The 23,502-nt window shown below is 37.7% G+C and overlaps 8 protein-coding genes across 8 annotated transcripts; 3 read left to right on the forward strand and 5 right to left on the reverse strand.

The window, feature by feature from the left end:
- Positions 1-2,726: 2,726 nt before the first annotated feature.
- On the forward strand, positions 2,727-3,586 carry KQ657_002894 (uncharacterized protein; the record flags this gene model as incomplete). Its single annotated transcript, XM_043193641.1, has 1 exon — positions 2,727-3,586. A coding segment is annotated over one exon (860 nt), but the record flags the coding sequence as incomplete, so codon positions are not given.
- Positions 3,587-4,061: 475 nt separating this feature from the next.
- On the reverse strand, positions 4,062-5,789 carry MNN23 (Mnn23p; the record flags this gene model as incomplete). Its single annotated transcript, XM_043193642.1, has 1 exon — positions 4,062-5,789. One exon carries the CDS (start codon positions 5,787-5,789, stop codon positions 4,062-4,064), a length of 1,728 nt encoding a protein of 575 aa, XP_043047178.1.
- A 692-nt stretch (positions 5,790-6,481) lies between these two features.
- KQ657_002896 (U2-type spliceosomal complex subunit) lies at positions 6,482-6,937 on the forward strand (the record flags this gene model as incomplete). Its single annotated transcript, XM_043193643.1, has 1 exon — positions 6,482-6,937. The coding sequence occupies one exon, from the start codon at positions 6,482-6,484 to the stop codon at positions 6,935-6,937; it is 456 nt and encodes a 151-aa protein (XP_043047179.1).
- Positions 6,938-7,010: 73 nt separating this feature from the next.
- Positions 7,011-9,575, reverse strand: AIM21 (uncharacterized protein; the record flags this gene model as incomplete). Its single annotated transcript, XM_043193644.1, has 1 exon — positions 7,011-9,575. One exon carries the CDS (start codon positions 9,573-9,575, stop codon positions 7,011-7,013), a length of 2,565 nt encoding a protein of 854 aa, XP_043047180.1.
- Positions 9,576-9,826: 251 nt separating this feature from the next.
- NTF2 (Ran GTPase-binding protein) lies at positions 9,827-10,207 on the reverse strand (the record flags this gene model as incomplete). Its single annotated transcript, XM_043193645.1, has 1 exon — positions 9,827-10,207. The coding sequence occupies one exon, from the start codon at positions 10,205-10,207 to the stop codon at positions 9,827-9,829; it is 381 nt and encodes a 126-aa protein (XP_043047181.1).
- Positions 10,208-10,517: 310 nt separating this feature from the next.
- Positions 10,518-11,402, reverse strand: KQ657_002899 (transcription factor TFIIE subunit; the record flags this gene model as incomplete). Its single annotated transcript, XM_043193646.1, has 1 exon — positions 10,518-11,402. The coding sequence occupies one exon, from the start codon at positions 11,400-11,402 to the stop codon at positions 10,518-10,520; it is 885 nt and encodes a 294-aa protein (XP_043047182.1).
- A 754-nt stretch (positions 11,403-12,156) lies between these two features.
- On the reverse strand, positions 12,157-13,845 carry KQ657_002900 (uncharacterized protein; the record flags this gene model as incomplete). The annotated part of the gene is made up of 1 exon (XM_043193647.1): positions 12,157-13,845. The coding sequence occupies one exon, from the start codon at positions 13,843-13,845 to the stop codon at positions 12,157-12,159; it is 1,689 nt and encodes a 562-aa protein (XP_043047183.1).
- A 7,080-nt stretch (positions 13,846-20,925) lies between these two features.
- WOR1 (transcription factor WOR1) lies at positions 20,926-22,356 on the forward strand (the record flags this gene model as incomplete). The annotated part of the gene is made up of 1 exon (XM_043193648.1): positions 20,926-22,356. The coding sequence occupies one exon, from the start codon at positions 20,926-20,928 to the stop codon at positions 22,354-22,356; it is 1,431 nt and encodes a 476-aa protein (XP_043047184.1).
- Positions 22,357-23,502: the final 1,146 nt, after the last annotated feature.

Below are 23,502 nucleotides of genomic sequence, written 5' to 3' on the forward strand. Positions count from 1 at the left end.
ACGTGACTAGCTATCATTTAAAATATCCTGACTCACCTATACGGGATATTTTAAATAACTCAATTTAGGATTTCTACAATATTCTCTCAGCTATTTGTTTGCAACCAACAGATTACATAATTGTGTCATATACGATCATGCATGTTTCTGACAAAATACTTCAACAAGAATGTCACTGATTACCTATTTTGGAAGATAGCGGGAGAGCTCGGGATGTAACTACGAATATGGCAAGATTGTAGAGTAGTCGGAGTAATCGCGTTAGCACCATGGAGAGTAACACAGATGAGGATTATCAAGGATAAAGGCACAAAGCTTGCACAATATACTCACATTTGAAAAAAAAAAGCAAATGGTCTATTGATAAATCCAGTTTGTGAGGAAAATTTAGGAGATAAGTAGGGCTCGTCCACCCCTGAGATTTGTATCATGGGAATAAAACCTTAAACCGAAATCTAATTATTTTGTATCCTTACTGAAGATATAATACGGGATAACTTATAACAATAGAACATATTCAATTGATTGTATTTATACTATTAAAACTACCTGGATAGCTATACTGCAGAAACCCTGCTATTAAGTTGAAAATAATGGAAGACTAGTGAAGAAAAGATGGATACAATGAGATACCAATGAGATACCAGTATCAAAAGAAGAATTGAAAAAGTTAGCAATCAAAACACAGGTGTAGTGTTAATAAATGAGGTTCAAGTGGGAAGAAAGTTGGTTGAAGCGGGTAAAAATAGAGTGAATAATTACCCGTGCTTAGTGAAGTGGAAAGCTTAAAATCCACCAAGACGCTCAAATATTAAAAACTTATAATCGTGATATATAAGCGACAAAAGATTGCAGACGCCCTTATGATTAAGCTAATACATTCCACTGACATCACTACTATTCAGATGGCTATCAGCGCTACCGTGTTTGTGTTGAACTCTTCACGACTTTTGGTTTTTTTGTGAAGTTCCATAAAGTGATAATGGTTTTCTTCGAATGATAGACCAAAAATTGAATTAAATATTGGAATTGGCAGCGAAAATGTGGTTCAATTTAGGGTGTATCTGCAAGTTATGTTAGTAGTTTATTTACTACTAAATGAGAAGCTCACAATAATTTATATATAATTTACAAATTGCTGTTGAAGTGTCTAAAGAATGCGAAATGACACAAAAACCTAATCTGAGCGTTACAAAAAAGTATTAACCAGCAAAGGTTATACTTAAATTCCATATAAGGAAAGTTGAAGTAATGAGAATATAGCCAACCAGCCTGAGAAGGGGTAATCTGAAATAGTGCTATCTTCAATCAAATCAAGCCAGCCATTACTATAATTACCTATTAATACTTCAACCTCATGGCTTAAAACTAGATGAACCATGCGATAAACAGTATGCTATAAATATAGCTAAAGTCGTCCTACTTTCGATTATTAAGTTTATATAGGTAGTGCCTAATATATTATAATATTATTCCAGTTTTTTTAAGACTGACAAGATGGTTTGTTACGAGGATTATGGACGTGAGTTTCAACAATTGCAACCAGATTTTTCATTGTTCACTAGAGTGTGATGTATTAATAAAATATAAGTTAGAACTACTTCTATTACGTTAGACGGCTGGTAATTTTTTAAATTCTTTAACTACTACCAAGTTGTGAGTTTTTCTTTGCTAATTGTGATATAGTATGTTCTCACAATATAACAAGGCTGGTTTAATAATCGGCATACCCTAACTTGCTGGTAAAGTTAACATATCTAAGAAATCAATAAATAGAGCATTCCAAGCGTATCAGAAAGAATTAGCAGATCGGGCATACCAAGCATATCAAAAAAAAAGCAAATCGAGCATACCAAGCATATCAAAAAATAAGCAAATCGAGCATACCAAGCATATCAGAAATAAGTAGCTGATACTAAGCATATCAAAAAAAGTAGTAGATCGAGCCTACAAGCGTTTTGAACAATAAGTTATGCAAGATTCCAAATATGTCGAACCTTTAAGGTACGTACTAAGATTGTCAAACTTCAAGTTACGCATCGGAAGTCCTTTAATTCGCAAGTCTTAAAATTCGTACAATCAAATACAAGTCAACAGGTGACAGTTGATCTCAAACTATGGAATGGTTTCTCATGATTAGTGGTTAAGCTTACCATCCATACATGAAATTATAATAAAAATGCTAACATTTCCATCTAAATTTAGATATCATCCCTAAAATAATAGGTGCTAATGTCTGTGGTCAATCTTTGTTCTTCCAATTCATGTATTCTTGGGAAACAAGGCTACAGTTGTGTAAAAAGAAAATTTTAAAGTATTACATCTGCTGTCTGTTGTCTTTTGCTGTTGAAGATTATACACTAGTCTTGATTAGCTCAGTCTCTTTACATCGACACCTATTCAAAGACTCAACCTGTAACTAACCAGATTCCCAAAAGCTGATAATAAATGTACAAAGCATTACTTTTGCAACTTTAACAATATACAAAAATGTTGAAGACCCCCTAGCATTGTATCCAAATGAACTCAAAGAAACGGTTAGCTAGCATATAGGGAAAGTATGTTATTTAAAAATATGAAATACAAAAATTGGGTCTGCTGATACCAGCAGATCATAAAACAATCTTGGTTGTATAAAAGGCGTAGTTGGTTGCCAGTTCACTTAATATTTTTGATTGGTTACTAGTATCAATTTTTGTATAACCTAGTTATGAAATATTCTATAGTGCATATTTTGGCCTATGTGTTGTACCTGGTTTCCGCAATGGAAATAAAGCTTAGCGATCGTGAGGGAGTTATTTCTTTGGATAATTTTCTTGATTTTGATGGATATAATTCCTCTTTGAGTTTTGTTAGTTTATCAAGTAAGCAAAATATTGACTTGGATGGCGATTTAATTCGGTTCTCAACTGCAAAGAGTGATCTTGATTTCAAAATGTTAGAGAAACTACTTAAATATGGTGGAGAAAACTCCCTTCTTTACATGAAGAATTCAACAATTGTACCCAACACAGATGCCTCAACTGACAACATTATAGCCTTCCAAGAAGTAGAGATCATCGAGAGCCAAGATACGAAGAAGGGATATTTAGTACCAATTACACCTTGTTTGAAATATGAAGGCACTGGTCTGGGTAGTGTGGCCTTTGAATATAGTTTTAAAACTAATTTCGCTAATAGTTTTCATAATGGTGCTTCAGAAACAATACCGTACTTTCCACTAGCAGTTCATGCGCACTTCTCTTTTAGCTGGAGGGTTGGTGCTTCTTTAGTTGGAACTTTTACCTGTAATGCAAAGGAAGGAAATAATGCAAGACTATTTGCAACTCTGGCACTTTTTGAGTTCAATGTCAGAGTGAAAGACCATTACTTCAAGAAGGCAGACCATACTTTGAAGTCTAGTGGATGGAATTTGAAGGCTCCTATTAAAGGGTTGGTCACTTTGCAACCTTCCTTCTATTGTGGAAGTTCTGAAAAGATGGATTTGATGTGCTCTGATCCAGAGGAAGTGTTGGAGGAAGGAAAGCTTCCAAAGTATGTAGTCACCGAAGTTGGTAAAAGTGCTGCCTTCTTGGAGTCGACTTAAGGCTTGTCTAATCTCCACCATAGCCAACTTAGCTTTCTTTTGTTTTTAACCTCTAATATTTGCGACTTTCATTTGATTCACTGATTTCATTTTAACCAAATTAAGGAAAATAATTCATAACTTAATAGTCGGTCGAACGATTTTCATCACTTTTTGAATAATATAGTGAACTTTATGCCGACTTATAAGAATACAATTTGTACTTATCGAACATGTTTTGTAAAAGTTTACGTGATATATTTACAAAGAAAATAATTAAAATAGCAGAATTGATAATTAATTCTTCAAGTTTTATCGCACCCTCGTCAGTCGAAAGTATTTAGTACCCTTCAATTTATCGCTACAGCGATTATGTTTGATTTCCCTAGTGTTTATGAATCGCCTATAATGATGAGCGTGATACAATTACGCATTTTCTCTATTGCTTCTAACATGTAGAATTACAACTAAATGAAATAGTTCATTAATTTTGTGACTAATTTGACATAATGGGATTCTTTGACAACCATTCAACTTGATTCTTCACAAATTCACAAAGGTTCCCTTTGAACTTTGACAAATGGATAAATGATATCTTGTTTTTACAAATAATCTTCTCCATATTCTTCCATTGTTCTAATTCAAAGTCAACTTCAACCTCTTGTCCCGCTCTATTTAACGCGGTATACTTTAATGTCCCATATAATCGATATTTTAATCTATTTTCCTTAGCATCATATATGGAAGGTTTCAGTATATAGTCAAGAGGGTCCAATTTAGGATAATTGCAGTGAACTGTCCAAATAGGAGATTGACTATGTTCGCCAAAAACTTCCTTCCCGATATCCTTCAAGTAGGATATTTGATCATCTATCAGTTTGCCAGATAACTCTCCTTTAGAAAGCGGCTTTACAATCTTCTCGTGGTGCAATTCGAAATCTTTCATAGGGTCTTTCTGGGCCATGGCAACCCCCTGGAATTTCCCATCAACGTCAGCGTAACCCCAAGTTCTAATGTATGACTTAATTTGATAGAAGGGCTCTCCCAACCTTACTGCCGCAGCAAGAAATGTATCCTTGTCCCCTTCTCCTTGTTCTCCTAATGATAACATCTTATAATATAGTTTAGGACCATAAACATTGTAATACAACGATAAAAGTAACGTCCTACCATGTGTAACCTTGTTGACAGCAAGCTGACCAGATTCAGTTGACAAATTTGGAATGGAACCTTCGAGCTCGTGAAAGTTCGCAGTTTTCGCTTCTTCTTCAGACAAGTTATCTTTGTCAGATTCAACCTGAAGAGGGAATCTATTGTATCTGACTCTCTTTCTTTCGTTCACTTTTATCCCTGCAATATCATAAAAAGTAGGGGATATGGTACGTTGCCAGTAATCTGGCCAAGTTATTAAACCATTTTCATGGAACATCTTACTATTCATGAATGCATCTGGACTTTGAACCATTACATTGTCAGAATCCAACAACAATACATTCTGGAAAGAGGAGACTAATACAGCCAACGTTTTAAACTGGTAGTTATGAAACTTATACCGTGTCATCACAGTGGCACCTAAACTATCAGGTAATACAACACATTTAGCATTCAAAGCTGGAAGAGTTGAAGCACAAAAATCTCTTTCATTCTCAAAGTCCATTAAAGTTGGCATGACTATTTCCACGGGTAAATTTGACCCTGCTCCTCGTAAACTTACTAACGATAGGTAAGATAGCCACGAAAATCGTCCACCACCAACCATCACGATACCTGTGGTACCGGGAACATAAAGTGAAGCGTCCAACTTTTCAGGTAATGAGTTGACGTAGTTTGTGTGTTTCGTTTTAAATTCCTTGATTGTTTCTGGAAGTATCTCGGCCTTTGATAGTAAGGCTTCTTTGGAGAGCCCTTCCATATGTTTCTCTCTGGGTAGGTATCTGATAGCTTCGTTGGGATCATCGACTTTGATTTGATTTCTAGCAATATTCGTGAAGACTAATTCCCAGAACTTATGTGATGCCTTCTTATCCACTGTACCCACGACTATTGGCTTTCCATCCACCTTAGCATTGTTTGGATCTGTCGCGTCTTTCGGATCAGAGTTAAACGGATCTATTCTTTGGTAAACACTTGGTGAATATGACTTAGTTAACACTAGTACCGCAACAGATATCACGGCACCAAAGAGCAATAGTCTCAACTTCCTTCCACGTATTACCAGAACCATGTTCACTTGCAAAGACTGCTCGTATGACGACTCGCGTTGTTGGAGATATGACTATTTGAATGTGAAATCTTTGTTATGGAAGTGCGATAAACTTTTTTCACTTCCCATTTTGTGTCAGGGTGTGCGCGTTCATAGATTGCAACCTCTTCTCAGTGTCTTTGTCCATATTCGTGTCGGCAAAAAGAAGGTTGTTTGATGCATTTGGTTATTGGTTCCTCTTTTAGGAAACCACTTACACGTTTATGGAAGGTCTAATGCATTGCATGTGCCATCAGTGTAAACTCCTTGCTGTATTGAGAAGAAGACGCATACAATTGAGGTAACTCTTTGAAAATGTGCTCAACCAGATAACACCAAAAACTATGACACATGTGTACTCAATCCATTTATAAAGCTGTAGTGTAGTTCGATTTGTCTATTAACCGAGACAAGTGGTTGCCTAAAGTAGAAAATAATAATTATCATACATTGCATTAGATTTTCATTAGATTATGTGAAAGCACAACAGAAGCCAATTTGAATGTAATGTTAACATTTTCTTCCCAAAGTACCCAAGTCGCACCCTAACATCAGAATGAAGGTGCTTTTACCACGTGATCATTTACCACGTGATGACAAGAACAGTATTATCGACTACAAGGATGAATGTGGTTACATGACTTAGCTTTCAAAAGGCAATCCACACTCAAGCTATGTCCTACAACGGGATTGGTCTTCAGACACCCCGAGGTTCAGGAACCTCGGGTCACGTGGAAACGAACTTGGCATCAAGGAAGTCCCCAAAGCACTCGGGTTCTTATCAGAAACGAGTGGCCGATGCAAAGAAGAAGGAAATGTACGAACGTAATCTAGCCGATAGGTTAGCTAGGAAGGACGTTTCAGAGGACATACAAAAGCACAATATAAAGAGAGAAATCGAAGTTAAATGTATGGAATTGCGAGAAAAGCTTGAAGATGACGACGTGGACGATCAAGAAATAGAAAAGCAAATCAAAGCACTCCGAGAGTCCTTAAAAAGCCAAACCAATGGAAGGAATCCGGCAGGTCATGGAAATGAGAGTCCATCGGGAACTCAGAAAGAAGAAAACTTTTCTTATGGGTACAAGGCACGATATAGTAATCGAAGTGATAGAATTCAACGTGATTGAAATTTGCATGTTGGATTGGTGTATAGTAGACATATATAGTGATGAAGGTTATAAATATTGACTCCATATGGAATCAATCCTCTTTCAAAGTAGTTGTATTTGTTTCTAAATCATCATACTCCGTTTCTCCTTCCTGCGGTTGACTTTCGGCTTCTGGGGTCTCATGCTCAATTGAAGAGGAACTTAATGGTGCATTCTGCTTGTCTAAATTAATAGCATGCTTTGTTTTCACTTCCTCATCTCCAACAATAGCATCTTTCAACGATTCTAACTGTGTAGTGTCATCAGGTTCAGATTCTTTAAAGTCAGCATTGTCCGGCTTTGAATTTGTACATTCATTTTTTTCACGTACTGTAAATTCACCTGTTAAAGTGAAATTATAATCATCCCAATCAGTTTCATATAAATCATCAGTATCTATTTCATCTGATTCGTTCTCTGAAATCGCGTGCTCGCACCCACGATGTTCATTAGTTTTGTTGGTTTCAACACGTTGCTTCCCTTCATCTTTAGGTGATAAGACCAGCTCTTTAAGTGCTTTATCATCTTCAATAACACTCTCAGTGTCACGTGATTTAGAGCTGTCCAGAATTTCTGGTTCGATCATGTGATCAGCTTTCTTGGAATACTCAAGGGCCCATAAATCACCTTGAACAACAGTAAATCTCGAAGTACTAATTTCAACAGCAATCTGAGCCGATTTAGGAAGTCTCTTACCTCTTAGCCTAACCCTTGACTTTCTGGCATCAGAAACAGGAATTGTTTTTTCTGCTGTTGTATCATCATCATTATCGTCATCATTATCATCATTATTATCATCATCATTATCATCATCATTTCTTTCATTTGCATTAACAACTTCGGCATCGCTAATATTTCTTGTTTTAAGTTTTTGTAGTAAAGCCGGGTTAGCCATTCCTGGCAAAGGTACACCACCACCAAGCTTTAAACCTTCTGTAAACTTTAATTTCTCACTTGATAATTTGGTTACAGTTCGTGTGGGAGCCTTGGGAGCCTTGTTTTCATCTAGGGAGACTGGTTCAGCATTAAACATCTGCTGAAAGGCAGCAATCTTGGAAGATAAATGTTTAGGCTTTGGTGGTGGTTTTTTTTGTGGAATAGATTTCGTTGAATCAAAGGAAGATGATCTCAGCGGTCTAAGTGGAATTTCCACGTTAGGTGATGATTCATCAGATGTCAGTTTCTTAGAAGGACGAATTAGTGGTATATGGGGGACGGAAGTTTCGCTCTCTTTAGTAGTTTCACTTAGGATCTTGGAACTCGAACTTTGATTTTCATCTTCAAGATCCTTCAGAGCCACTTTTGAAGGGTGAGCCAATGGAATATCCAGAGTCATAGAATTCTCAGTCGTTTTCTCAGGAATAACACGTCGATCTTCAGCAGGGTTTTCCTTGCTAACGCTTGGTTCATCAATTGCCTTATTAATATTTGCGATACTCTCTTCAACATTATTCTCTAAATCAGGCTCAATCGCAACTTTGACCCCTTCTTTCTTTTCTTCAGATTCACATCCCAAAGAATTTTCGGGTTGCTGAATCACATTTTCTGTTTCCTTCTTTTCTGTTTCAGTTTCAGTGGGCTGAATAGGCGAACGCTTGAATATTTCTAGGCGATCTTCAGGTTTGTCTTCACCTGTGATCGCCTTGTGTTCTAAAGTTTCCTTTAAATCTGTTTGCTTGGGCTTAGAAGGGCGAACCAGTGGAATAATTGGTATTGAAGAGGTTATCGTCCCATGTGATACTTCAAGGATCTTAGAGTCTTTTTCAGAAGCATCTATTTCAGGATCCAAAGATTGGGACTGTGAATCAATAATACCAGACTTGGATATTTCTGAAGTCGACGCCAACGTTGCGGCTTTCAAGTTTGTGTTTGAGTGTTCTGTTCCAGTGACATTCTCCTCCACGACTGATTCTACTGAGCAGTCCTTAACTTTAGTACCAGAGCCATTAGTCTCCTCGTCATGTAAAGACTCAGAGAGCGAACAGTTAAGTGACAAAGCAGTAGCCAGCTCTTGGGCAGTGGTATCTGGGAACTTACTAGCCAGAACGGAGCTCTCTGAAACCTTTCGTGTAATAGATGTATCAGAATTGTCCTCCTTCAGTTCATCTGCAACTTTCTCAGAAGTAAGAGGTGCACTTTGCTCCTTGACGGGTCTTGAGGTTGGGATCGAGGGAGTAAGGCTCGACGCCAGGTTCTCTTTTCTCGGCTTAGGTCTAGAAGTAGGTATTTGGGGAATATCCTGGTCGGATTCAATTGGAGATTTCTCTTGATTTGGAATAACCGAATCTTCATGTCTGGTTCTCTCAGGATTACTTTGATTTCTCTGAGGGCGCAGGGAAGGAATAGTGGGAGGAGTACCGGTTGAGGGAGAAGCGGTTAGTGACGATGTCATTGGCACCATCTCAGCCACGTTAGATTCAGCTGCCGCTTCACTTTTGGAAAGAAGAGGTTCTTCTACCACATCTGAAACAAGTTCCTCATCATAGTAATCAAGCAATTCATCTACCGTGTCCTTCCTTGTAGCGACGAGCTCCGGAGAACTTCCATTATGGTCGTCTGGCACTACCGGAATCACTTCGGCGTCACTCTTACTGGGTCTTGGTGGTATAATTGGCATCTGTACAGCTTTCAAAGTGTCTTTATAACGAAGTGAAACACTGTAGAAAGAAAAGAAAACACTACTGGGGTTGTGATCATTGGATTCAATTCGCTTAACTTTTGAGACGTGCACAAAGAAGAAATCAATAATAACTAAGTAAATAGTCTAATCTACAACAAGTTTGTACCTTATGTGCATAAATACATAATATGATATATATATATATACACATATAAATATTCTTGATCAACATCAGAACTGCGCACCGCTTAAGCGTAGTTCAATCTAAAGATATCGTTGAAGACAAAAAAGGAGTTACCTTCAGGAACCAAGTGGAAACATTGAGAGTAACGTTGGGGGTTAGACTCATCATCAATGAGTAACTCACCGGTAACCATTACCAATATATCACCGCTGGGGGAAGCAGGTTGAGCATCTAAAGTCGTGATCTTGTGTACCACTTTTTTGAAACCCAAGTTAACCAACTTTTCCACAATAGACGCAGCACCTTGAAGTTGAGAAGTCTCAAAAGTCAACATGGATTGGTCTCTGTACAAGTTACCCAACTGGCTTCTGTCAGCATCGAATTGTTGGTAGTAGAAGGTACAGAATTCCTGTGCAACGGTATTGAAATCAACTGTATAGAACATTTGTTAGTGTTTTTGTTTATAAGGCTTTCGATTTCACCTATGACATTTTTATCTTCTTTTGAAGCTAAAATAAATGTGAAGCTTTATTAAGTAGCACACATACCAGACATTGTAGTTCCTTTTATTATTATTTTCTCAAACAAATGCTATTGCTGTTATCCTTACTATGTTCCTTTATTGACAACTACTTTCCCTGTAAAATTTTGCCCATCATAATCAGAAGTGCACGAACCAAAATAATGCAGTAAAAGGGTTTTGTTATTAGAGGAGGTATAATGATAAAAGTATATATATTTATTATTTGTAGGATTTATACAAGTTGTGAGTAGTCCTTCAAAATTCCCTTCATGTGTGTGTTAGTAATCTTTCCTCGTCTGGCCTTCTTTTGCTTCTTTTCTTGCTGTTGAGGCTTCTTCTTTATAAGTGCGGGATCAGCACCAGTAGGTTTAAGACTGTGGTCTATCAAAGCTTGGTACAAATCATCTGGTTCTGGTAACTTGACACCAATCCACATCTCTTTGAATTCGTCATCAATGCCTCCCAAGGGTCCACCTTGATTGGCCCATACCAAACGAGGAGCATTCTCCTTTTTATTTCTCAATACTAAGATTTTTCCATCACTTTCCAATTGATTTATGGCATTTAAACAACCTGCCCAACCGTCCTTCAACTCCTTGACCGAAGTTCCCTTGAAAGTTTGCTGGCTGCGTAAGAAGTTAAGCAAATCATCTGCAGAGCGTATGTTATGCAACGAAACGTACTCTAAAGTTTTGTTGACCTCATCATACTTGACTCTATTAACGTTTGAAAGCAATTCCAAAAACTTTCCTGAACCATCAAACAGCAAGTAATTCTGTAACATGCCAACACTAATGGGGGTATCATGCTCCTTAATATATTCCACAGCCAAGTGCAACAAAGTAGATAAATGTGAAGATGTCATATCAGAACCATCACTATTCAGAGCCAACTTTTGTCTTTTCATCAGCTTCACAATGGATTCTGTCAGGCTATTTTCGCTTTTCAAAGAGGACAGTCCCGTCTTCCGTTTTGAAGGTGAAGATACACCATTTTCAGGAGATGAAACAGTAGAAGAATCTCTCTTGGGTTGAACCGCTCGTCTGGCAACACTTACAGAAGGCCCGCTTCTGATTTTACTCTTGAACGCCGAAAGCTGTGCTGACAAATCGGACATTCTTTTTTTTAATATGAATAACAGAGTATACACTGGTTGGGGAGACTGTGACGTAAAAAGGATCGAGGAGTTAAAAGACGATGCCAACTCCTAGTCAGAGAGTGGTATCATCCTTATGAAGTTTAATTGTATGACTTGAAACTTTCTCTCTGAGAGGTTAGTTCTGCCGAAAAGGTTACCCGGATTTCAGATTTGTGTGACATTGCGAATAGTGAAAAATTTGATAGCTTAGTATGGATTTACAATTGATCATACAACTCTCTTTTTATACTACACGGATATTTGGTCTGGATTTCTGTTCCTTGTTCACACTCTGGTTAGCATTAACATACTTTAGAGCTCTCCATCGGTTAGAGGTGATGGGAATTTCATTCTGATATCCAAGAACAAATAATGTCAGCTTTAAAACCATCGCCGTTGGAGGTTTGTCGTCTTATGACTTGATCGAATCCATGAAATGGTGATGACCTGAAGCTTGATACATCATACTAGCAAAAATCTGTAGCTTAAAAATGTGATCTATATTTGTATAGTTTCGCCTTAACTAGCCATAATGATACATAAAATACATTTGAGTCACTACGTCAGAAATTCGCTGCCCTTTCATTGCAAAACAAAACAAAACAAAATCAAACCAGCCAATTAGAAATGAATTGAACAAACTCCTGAAGCATGAAACGAAAGACATAGTTGAAACAAAATCCAGAGAAGAAAATAATAACGGCTCATAAGCGCAGCTTGTTGGATTATCCATTTAGCTGACCCAAGAAAGGTAATTTTGACCAATGGTTGCTCTTCCTTCACGCTCTCTCATTTGCATGATTTCTTCCTCTGTGTACAAATCATCGTCAATTATCTTCTGCGCTAACTCCGACTCAAATAATCGAATCTCCTTAGCCCACATCAAATTTTTTAACATACCAGATTCTGTCAAGTCTAGAACGATTGTATAATCTTTTAGATTATCCTTGCCCAATCGTTCAATTAACCCAATGATGAACTTGCGTACCAAGTCCTTTGTTGGCCAAATCATTTGGGACAAGTTGATGTAGTTCAACCGACACTTCCAATTTTGCAACATATTGCTTAATAATGCAGAGGGTAACACTTTTGATAAATTTGCGCTATCCTCAAGAGATCTTATCGTCAAATCAGACAAGTAAACTGTCGAATCACCCATAGTTCGATACGTAGAATAGTCATAATATTTGGAAGAAATTAAACTATGATACTTCCTTATGGGTGTACTCTTATCAATAGCTTTACTATTGCTCACTCTTGTAGGGATGAAGCGATTCAACTGTTGAGGTAAATTGGGATAGTTAACATACAATAGATCCCATTGGTGGTATCTTTCAAAGTTCACCAATTTGTAATCTTGTGAGATTGAAACCTTTGCCAAGTTGAGTGACTTCATGTTAGGGCATAAGTTGAGCAAATGAAGTAAATACCCGATAGGAACATCCTTAGGCGAAGTCTCCGATGCCAGTGAATATAGCAATGTTGCTATTGACTCAGTAGGCGAAAAGTTGATGGGCGACAACGCTCCATTGACATGTCCAAATGATTGACGTCTTCCAGCGTAGTCAATTGTTGTTGTGGTTGTAATACTAGGACTATTCAAAGTTCCATTTGAGTAGCGATTTCCTGTATTGTGATTCTGAGTTCGAGCATCATTTGTATGCGAGATAGTCACTTGACCACTTTCACCACTTTCTTCAAATGATGACTCTTCCAAGGCTGCTACTCTTGATTTCTTGCGTCGCCAGAAAATAAAACGATGACTCAAAGAAGACTTTTCTTTGGCAAACTTTTTTTGAACATTGCTGTTTGCGAGGCTCAGATTGGACCTACGTTGACGATTCCGGAGCTTCTGTAATTGTTGCATTCTGTAGCTTCGATTATGATTAGCTGCAAACTGCGTTCGGGAATAGTCATAAGCTTGGGAAGTTTGCGAGAAAGCACTGACCCGTTTGTAGTCTCTCCAAGTGAGGTGTGATTCCAAACAAGAGAGGTCAACGGATTCAACTAATGGACCGATTGAAGAATCTATCCGCAACACCGTTATGAATTGGGCCAATTTGTATGACAGAGTGAAGTGCATTGATTTGTAGATCAATGGCTTTATTGCCCTATAAATTTTCAGATGAAGTGTGAGTAGCTTCAACAAGTTTTCTACGTCCAAGAAGCTGAATATGAAGGTGAGAATTTCTTCAGGAAGCTGAATCAAGGGTAAATGGTTCAACTTCTTTCTCACAACGACTATGTTACCTGTCGAATGTTTGGAAGTAACCGAAGCATTCAGACCGGCAATGAACTTGGAGGAGAAAACTTTAATAAATGTGTGGAGTTTGTAGTCATAGTAATTGGATGGATTAAGTAATGACCGATAGGGAGGTAGATGACTATGGAAATCTACGGCCCTTAACGGTTCAGCAGCCATAATGATCTTGATTGCCTATCAAAACTTTATATCGCAAAACTTCCACCACCACCACCAAGAAGACTTGGATGCTCAAAGTATCAAGTTTGATTTATCAGATGTTAGCTCTATAATCAAGTGATAACGTCACACAAACAAAATGTCACACGATTATCCTCAAATTGTAATAAAAATAGAGGATGATTTTCAACACCAAACGCTCTAGTCTATGAGTAACTAGAATTACACTCAAAGTACGCAGAACAGGAATGGCATTTATAATTGCACAATTGTACTCTTTATGGCAAAGGATTTTCATTTAGGGGTTGTAATTGATTTTATCGTAACCCACACGATCCCAGTGACAACAAATCTGTTATCAATAATAATAAATAATGTGGAGATGAATCGTTGTATACAGTAATAAGTTGGGTACAGTATAGGCCATAGTTGGTGTACAATAGACCAAACTAGAATCACATCATCAGGTGAAATTGTCCGCACTATTAATATAGGGGACTACTGCCTTAACACAGCCATATTCGTTATCCCGCACAGCCCAGCCCCATACCAACCACAATTAGCCCAGCACCTTGATATGAATATGTGGAGGTTATTAACATCAGCCTTTCACTATATTAATTATTTGGAGTCGAAGACTGTTAATTTGTTAGCCCTTAGGCATAACGTTCTTTTTCAAGCTATGGGGGGACTTCCTTCGTGCGGCGCCAAAATTTTTATTTAGACATCAAAACAAAATTACGGGCCCCCTCCTGCCCCCTCCTTTTCCCCACGGATCAACCCACATTGGGCAAAATCTCAGCACAGGGTACTTCAACCATGTCAAACAAAAATAGATACTTCAATGTGATGCGTTTATCTACATGACCTGTTTTGCCTAAACTAGGGTGACCTAAATTTGCTAAGAATTGGGGCATTGATTAAGGTGCATTGTTGTGTAGTCATCACCAAATAAATAATTGCTATCAAAAGAGGGCTATTTTTCTACCTTAATTTGCATTACTCTTGTGGGTCTCGATCTCTTGTGATTTTTTCCCAAATGCCATGCCAGGGTAGACTTGCCTTACATTTCGAACTGGTAACTAATATATTCACTACTTGATGCATTGCGTTTGATTGGAAGCTTCCACTTTAACACAGTATCACTCCATGTGGCATAGCACACAATACGATATGTTGACATGTCTCATACTTCATGTACGACTCTTTGATGTAAGATGCTGCGAACTAAAGCCAAATCGTGCAGTTGGTGTACTCAGTAATGAAATTTAAGAAAGAATGCCTCTAATTGCCTTTAACTGTTTCTTTTTTTGAGTGATGATACAAACATAGTTCAAGTTATTGCTTGGATTTATGAAAATGTCAATTTTCGGCAGTACCCCCCGATCTAGAATTGAATTATTTTGCCTTAATCTTCAGTGCAGAACCCTTTATTTTATGCTTATGATTTATGTGGTTGGGTACCAGATTGTCTAATTAGTAGTAGGACCTTCCAAGATCGCAAAAAGTTCCCTCATTTGAAAGTGAAGTACCAATACCTACTTAGTGTTTGTAGTGCTGATTATTGTATGCAAGTAAACGATGACTACTTGCTGTTGTTAATTTCTACAGTGATGTGGTTATTCTATGTAAGTTTTGACCCTGCATTGTATATATAAATTTAGGCAGTAGCTCACTATTAAAGTGGAAACACATTCCTTATCCCAGGAGACAACGTGCCTATTTCATCTAGAAAATCACGTGAAGCACATTCCATGTATTTCCGTAGGTGGCCCTAACATGAATGATGTATATGTTGTACACTCTGTAATTCACGCACTCAGATCTCGCTTATATACAAGGAGTAAACCCCCGTGCGGGTACGAGCTTATTTTTCAATACAGAAGGACGCACATTGAAAAAAAAATTCATGGTGTAAAATACAGTTGAAGACGTTCACGTACATAGCTGTTTCAGCTGGTTGGGAGAATATACCTACACTTCTGTTGCATGAACTAGTAAAATATAGCGAAATTAATATCTAGTAACATCACATATTCATCTGCTAAGAAAAGTGCACAGCGGCTAAGTCATTGCGTACTTGTCCCTTATTTTTAGCACAAAGCAGGATCTATCGGTACACGTTACATCCCCCAGTTTTAGGTGTATGATAACATAAACTTGCTGTAGGGAAAGAGAATACATCCCTAAGAATAAATGGAATGTTTCCATTCGGGGTCATGGGGAGAATTACATAGATTTCCTGAATTCTCAGGCACCTTTGAATTATACATTGACAGCCGTTTACTCAAAGGAAATCACGGAGTTATATCTCTGAGAGCTTATTGTTTAGTATACTTAAATGTGGTCTAACCTTCGCTACTACCTTCGGTTACCCCTTGAAATCAATAGACACAACAGAATTGATGTACCTCGGCAAATTTGAACACTTTCATCCTGCCAACAATCACGCTTAACAAAAGGACACACGACCAATTGTTCTGAATCACCGGAATTTATTACCAATACAAGCTATCGTAACAAGACATAGATTCTCTTCGGAAATAAACAAACTACACATGTGGAGCAATGCGCTCAGGAAATGTTCTTATGAATACCGAGCTGGATGTACAGCAAATACAGGGGCTGCTGGGAAGAGGGACCTCACAAAATATTGAAAAGCCAGGTGCGCAATGTTCTATAACAGAGTAGGGGGAATTTCCACTCCCAAAAAGATGTGCATATGCCACTCTAGTGCTTTATTGTGGTCATTTCTTTCTCATGAAGGACTCGATTTAATAATATTGATATCCAAGCCACCAGACCAAGACAATTTGTACGCCATGAATGAATCCGAAACTATTTTAGAACACTAGGCACATCTATGCACACGTTATGAACCATAATTATTTTATAATGATATGTAAGACAGAAATTACAGCGGCATTTCAACTATCAAATGTTGCAACAAGAATCTTCTCCACCAGGTTGACGAGATAACTCACGCAAAACTGCAAAATGATGATCGTCCTAAGGATTTCCTACCCTAAGCAACAACTAAGTTAGTAAAAAGTTTGCCTGTAAATCAGAGAGGGAACCTTATCAACATCCTGATCTGATATCCCCATTAACTCTTTGACAGCTGCAACCTTGTTATTGTGATGACAGCTGTGGTAAAATGCTTCTTCTTTCTACGAAAAGCAGAATTACTTAAATCTCGATTCGAAAATTTAAGCTGTAGGAAACAGCTAGTGACCCTGCCGAGTGTTCTACAACGTAATCCTATTTTCTATGTAAATTTCATGAATATAAACAAATCAACTCCGACTAATCTCTATGCTCTCAGGTATTGTTTTAATGGAAGCTTTCTTCCATTCTAAGAGTGCATTCTCGGTGTTTCATACCACGAGCAAATTGTTACATTCAATCCTGCGCGAGTTTGACGATGAGCCAATATGGAATTGAATGCTTAGTTGCTTGTGGATGCAAACAAGCACACGTTATGAACCTTTGAAGAATTAGTTTGCGCATTTCCTTGTCAGAGATTTAAATTTCCCAAAGAAGAATAAGGACCAAAATACATCCTATGCTATACAAAGCGAATAGCTTCATAACACTGAATTTCACAGCCAGTACTCTTCAACAACAATCTTATGATAACTACTTTGTGCATAATCATCCAACTGGGTGTTATGCGGTTTAGTTGACGATTACTGATATACCGAATTACCAAATGCAGTGTACGGCGACACAACGCTGAATTTTGTACTGATATTCTAGTGTGGAGTTTCTTTCTTTTTCGTAGTCAGAACAAAGCTAGCCTAAGCATGCAGACGCATGCAAGCTATTCATGCATGACTTGTAGACGGTTTACACACGTCCGATTTCATAGATCCGCGAAAGCACCGAGGGGGGGGGGGGAAGGGGAATTAATAACTCCGATTGGAGTGTGCAGCAGTATTACTAAATATTATAAATTGCTTACTTACAATCACAGACATTTTAGTGTTAGCAGCTCAAAATTTTGAACTTCTGGTTTAGGGTATGGAACAGTGAGATGGAAGGAGTTTAATATTTTAGCTTTTTTTTCCTTTTGTCGAATGCTTCCTGAAAATATCTTGAAAAGATGAGTATTGTAAATTGGAAAAGAACCATATTATATGGTTTACAGTATTAAAGTAGGACCCTCAGAGCTTCTGTAATGAAACAATTTTTGCAGTTTCTATATTCATCTACATATTTGTAAATCTAACAAATTTATTGTTCCTATTGTAAGGAATGCATTCATCTATCGATTCGTATTATTATTTTTTGTCTGGGCTAAAAAGGATCATGCTTAATTTCCGAAATTGGTTGCGAGAAAACGAATAAGAACAGGCTTTGCAATCATCCTGCTGTACCTCGATGGTGATTGCAACCGACAATTTGCTTAGAGATTAACCACAAAGACATCGACAGTAAGTGAAAATCATAAAAATGTCATCTGTGATCAGACATACATCATCCTTTGCCTGTATTCGGCCCAAGGTGTGAAAAAAACTAATAAAGACAGATTGGAGTAAAGCATCGTACCCGATACGCAAGGAGACCAACTAGCCTTTGCCGTAACTTTAAGGCTCAATGAAAACAAGAAACTATTAATCCAGTTTTGGTTGCATCTGTTTGGTAAAAGTGTAGTGAAGAAATTTAACAATAGTCGGAGGACGAATGCTAACTCCGAAGAAGAATATTGTACAGGAATATACTGCATAAAGAACAGATCTGTCTAAAGATATGCGAGCTTTCAAAAGCACAGCGCTATTCAAAGAATAGGAAAGGGAAAGACTTTCCCGGCTACACTTTGACACAACAATCTAATGCCATCGCCTTGCGCTGCGAAATCCAGGGTTTCGTGCCGCTTTTGATTATTAGACGTCAAATAAAGTAATAGACTAAAACGATTTAGGTAACTTCGCATTAAGTATGTTCTCTAAAAAGCTGAATAATTACAATTAGCCAGACTTCTATGTATAGAAGCTATGCAAAACATGTTCGCCTTCAAAGCAAGCATTCATTTAACAACTTTAAAATATAATTGTTTGAGACTCGACAGTAGAGGGAAGTGAAATGAAATGTGGGTGTCGAATTATCGTCGGACATATAATTGTAAGCTCCGAATTGGGAAGCAGTTGGATTTCACAGACATGACTAAAGTCACTCCAGATCCCATATCCCTAAAGAAATCATATGCAAATGATGCATATAATGATTACGAGTACATATGTAAATTTGCGCTCTTGAAAGGCAAACCAGACCCTGGAACCAAGACATTCACAAAATTTGAGTGCTGATGCGAGAACAGGATAGAAGGCTGAAATGAAACACAACAGCATTCTTCCGTACTGCATCTACATAAACTTGTTAGTTTAACAGGATAAATAACGTCATATGTTCATACAGAATGCAGAGTTACGGAATAAACGAGAAAAGTTACTTTTTTAGACTGATGAAGGAATTTATCCAGCAGTAAGGTGTCTGCACAGTACTGCTTTTCGCTACCAGAATATTTATCGTACATAGTCCCTAAATGGAATAGTTTTACGCGGAACACTGCCAGTACACCTATTGATGTGAGGAGCATTTTGAGTACCATATAAGTTTCAGAATCAGTCGTTGATTCTCATTCTACCCGTTGATTACATATACGGGGAGAATTGTTGCCTGTTCCTGCAGTACCACAGCCCGCATTTCGTACACTGAACATTTCTCAACATGTACTACTACAAAAGCACCCTTTTAAAATCCGAGTGCTAACGGAAGTAAAGCCGACTGTAACCACAGGTAAGTTTCTTTTTAATACCCTAACGTAAAATAAGAATTAGGAAAGCTGACAAGAAAGAAGATAAAATTCCTGACTATAGGGCTCACACTCTCAAATACAAAAAAATAAAACAATAAAACAATAAAAATTTAATTGAAAAGAATAATTCAAAAAACAGTGATTGAATTGATTTAGTAGCTCATGTGAATTTATATTAGCGATTTTGACGATAACAATAATCGAATCCTAAACTAGCTTTTCAAGGAAACGTAGGTATCCTTTGACGCCCAATTCTGTTTGAGCTGCTCAATTGAACAGTAAATACAGACTTCATTTAATGAACCACCGTATCGTGGAAACAATTAATAAGAGCGCGATTTAAAGTAAGCTCTTTAGCCACATCATCATATGCCTTTCAGGGTACCATTAAGACGGCTTTATAGATATGCATCAAGTACGTTGCCTTGACAGAAGCGATAAGATTGAGCAATAACGGGTCCAAACTCTTAACTCATTAGGTTCCTACGGAACAGACTAGATTGTTAAGTATATTCAAGATGCGCCTGCGCCCTCCACGTGCATATAACAATTGCGAAGTACTTTCTAACAATTATCGCTCAAAACGCACAACAAGATATTTTTTATTTTTTAGTTGGGAACGTAGAGAATTATGTTGGTAGGTTATATGCAGGTTAAAAATGCATGCATGATCGGCATATGGCAAGTGATCTTGGGTGACAAAGCTAATTCCGCATTCCAGCAGGTAACACCAAAAGAGAACAATAAGTGCTCAAGTGAGGATAAGAGACAAAAAGGAAGAGAAGAACGAAGGATTCGGAAGAATAAAAATAATGAAAGTAAAATTAAGGTGTAGACATTGACAATGCAATGTAGGAAAATAATAAATCAATCTTGATGATGGGATTATGATGGAGAATCTATGACCGAATGGCCCGCTTACCGGTTGTGGTTTTAATTCCTTTTAATTCCTTGATACCTGACTGGGATTGCATTTCATATAATATTGGCCCAAAAAAGTATATAGCTTCCTTGTTTGGCACTTTTTTTCCTCCACTTTCATCTAAAGTTGCAATTGACTGATAAGTTAAACTATAGGTTCCGACTCACATCGTCCCTCTAGTCACAATAATCACACACATTTTACATAAAACACTTAGTACTGCTAAAGCAGTACGCTTACTTCACCACTTGACCATAGGCTAAACATTTTCCCAGTTGCTGTCTTCATTTAAATCACTACTATTTGAATCGATATAATTATTAGCATCATCATAAAAAACATGAATCCTACATTTTATGGGTACATTAACTCTACAACCGATGCTCTTATTTTAATCCAAAATGTTCTTGATAACCAATTTCTGCTTGTCCGTGGTAGATTACAGGGTAAGGAAAGAGCGTGTTTAATCAGATCGGGTAATGTGTTTGTCTTTATCGAAGAACAAAGTGGCATCAAAAGATGGACAGACGGTATTTCCTGGTCGCCCTCTAGAATAAATGGTCAATTTTTAGTGTATAAGGAAAGAAATAAGCCTAGACTGAAGAGCTTCCTTTCTAAGGAGCTGTCTAGCTCTCCTATTAGTGCTGATGAGAGTTCTATTACTTCTAGGACCCCCAACACTGACTCTATTTCTAGTTCTAGATCAAGTATCTCCGATCCCTCGGGGACCAAGTTTGCTTCTAATGAGAATGGTGGTGTCGGCGGCAATGGTAAGCTTGTCAAGAAGACTCTCTCACTCAACTACAACAACCAAACGTTTCACATGATCTCATATTACAATCCTGAAGACATTTCCACTCTACCAACGCCGACTTCGACGTTGAACAACTATATAAATCCTGCCTTATGGATCGCGTTGAAGAAAACCCTGTCATTAGGGAACAAGATTACCCTCTTTGATGAATCGTATTACATTGGTGCTTCTTCTAAAGACACGAAGGGTAATTCACAACAGTCTCAAATACTTAACCTGGTTGCATTGAACGGGTTGTCGCAATCCAATGATTACCTTCAACAACAACAACAACGACAACACCCTAATTACTATCCAGGTAACTCTGTCTACACCCCTGTTGACCCCCATCAACTTCCACCATTACATACATCGCATCTGGATTATACCGTCAACAACTTACATCAACAACAGCAACAGCATCCACCTCGCTCTAACGAAGGTTTAAACTATCACCGTTCTACTAGTTACCCTGCACCAAACCCTACACCCTTTTACGCAAACGGCAACACTACTGCTCCTCTTTTCAACAACTACGATAATAACTACAAGCAGTATTCTACTACACCATTTCAGCAACCTCAGGGGACCTATCAGCTGAATTACTCTCCTTTCACAACTCATACACAACAGCCACAGCAAATGAAGCAGACATTCACTCCATTGCTTTCAAATGTCCCAGCACAATATGACAATAACAATAGTAGTAATAGCATCAATGCGATTACTCATGGAGACTACAACCAAAGTAGTACACTTAACAACTCTTATGGGTCCTATTCTTACCAAGTGAGACCTACTCCTAACACTGCAAGCAGTTGCTATCAGGAACCACTACAGCCACCACATACAGAAATGAACCCTCCTAACAACGGCAACCCATCAGTGGTTGTTCCAGTACCCATGTGGTACGTGGAACAACAACTGGCACCATTAAGCCAGAATATAGGTGATCAGATGTTGGAGCCCATTCAATAAGTTTGAATGTCATTTTAGTGGTGTAAAGGATTTACTTATTTCAATTCTCTGGCTATATTCTGTCTATGTATTTTTAGTTAATTTTGCATTTCAACAAGGTCGTTTAAACTATTATGTCTGTAACTGTAACTGTTAACTGCATTAAAAATTACTTAACTTAAACAAGGCTCCGTTCGACCAGCCATTCATGTTATAAGCCGACATTAAAGTAATAAATGATACTAAATACAGTGTCCTTGTAAGTGTGTTAACTCCGTAGCGGTCGAGGGATTTATCGAACGCTTAGGCAGGTCGCGAAAGATGGAGAAAGCTTATTTCTACAAGTAAATGTCTCATTCTTTGTATTCCAAATTGTTAACAAGAGGTAGCGAGGCATTAGAGAAAGTTTAAAGTGCGATTTAAACTACTCTATGTTATTGGTTGAGGTTGTAAATGCGCTTGAATTTTTTTTACTTTTCTTCAGGGCTTATACCGATTCACGAGCAGTGCAAGCACAAGTACAAGCACAAGTACAAGCACAAGTACAAGCACAAGCACCAAGGGACTCTGAAATTAGTTAAGGCTTTTTGAGGTACATTACTTGATTTGGGCTGAATTGGACTATTATTACGAATATTATGCAAATGTTATGCAAATGTTATGCAAATGTTATATGCGCTTTCAATTATTATTTATCAGAAGGTAAACCATCTTGAGATTCAATGCTTGACCCATCTTTATGCGACCTCAAAAAGCATAATATCATTTAGGTTGAAAGTGGTGGATGACAGAATTATCGAAGATAGCAGCCGTTCCTTGGTTGATAATTGACTAAAACACTATATAGCAATTGTAAATGTAGATTGAAAAACTAGTCAACTGTTTGATGCAAGTTACGGATGCTTCCGGTTTCGAATCGTTTGTGCCGTAAGAGGCTCTTAAGGCCAGCGAATCTGATACTAGCTCAGCACTCTATAGAACAATAAAACATAACATAACTAAGTATTGGTATGAACGTTTGGTCCTCAGAAATAGATAGAGATGATTGCACAGTGTTCTTAACGCTGCAGAGTATGCTAAGAGACAATAGAGGATGCATTTCCCCGCGATACCTTCTTTGTAAAATGTAGCGGCTAAATGTTTTCCCGAAACAACACAAAATCTATT

Source organism: Scheffersomyces spartinae, assembly GCF_019049425.1.
Source record: "Scheffersomyces spartinae strain ARV_011 chromosome Unknown scaffold_25, whole genome shotgun sequence".
Lineage (NCBI taxonomy): Eukaryota > Fungi > Ascomycota > Pichiomycetes > Serinales > Debaryomycetaceae > Lizanozyma > Lizanozyma spartinae.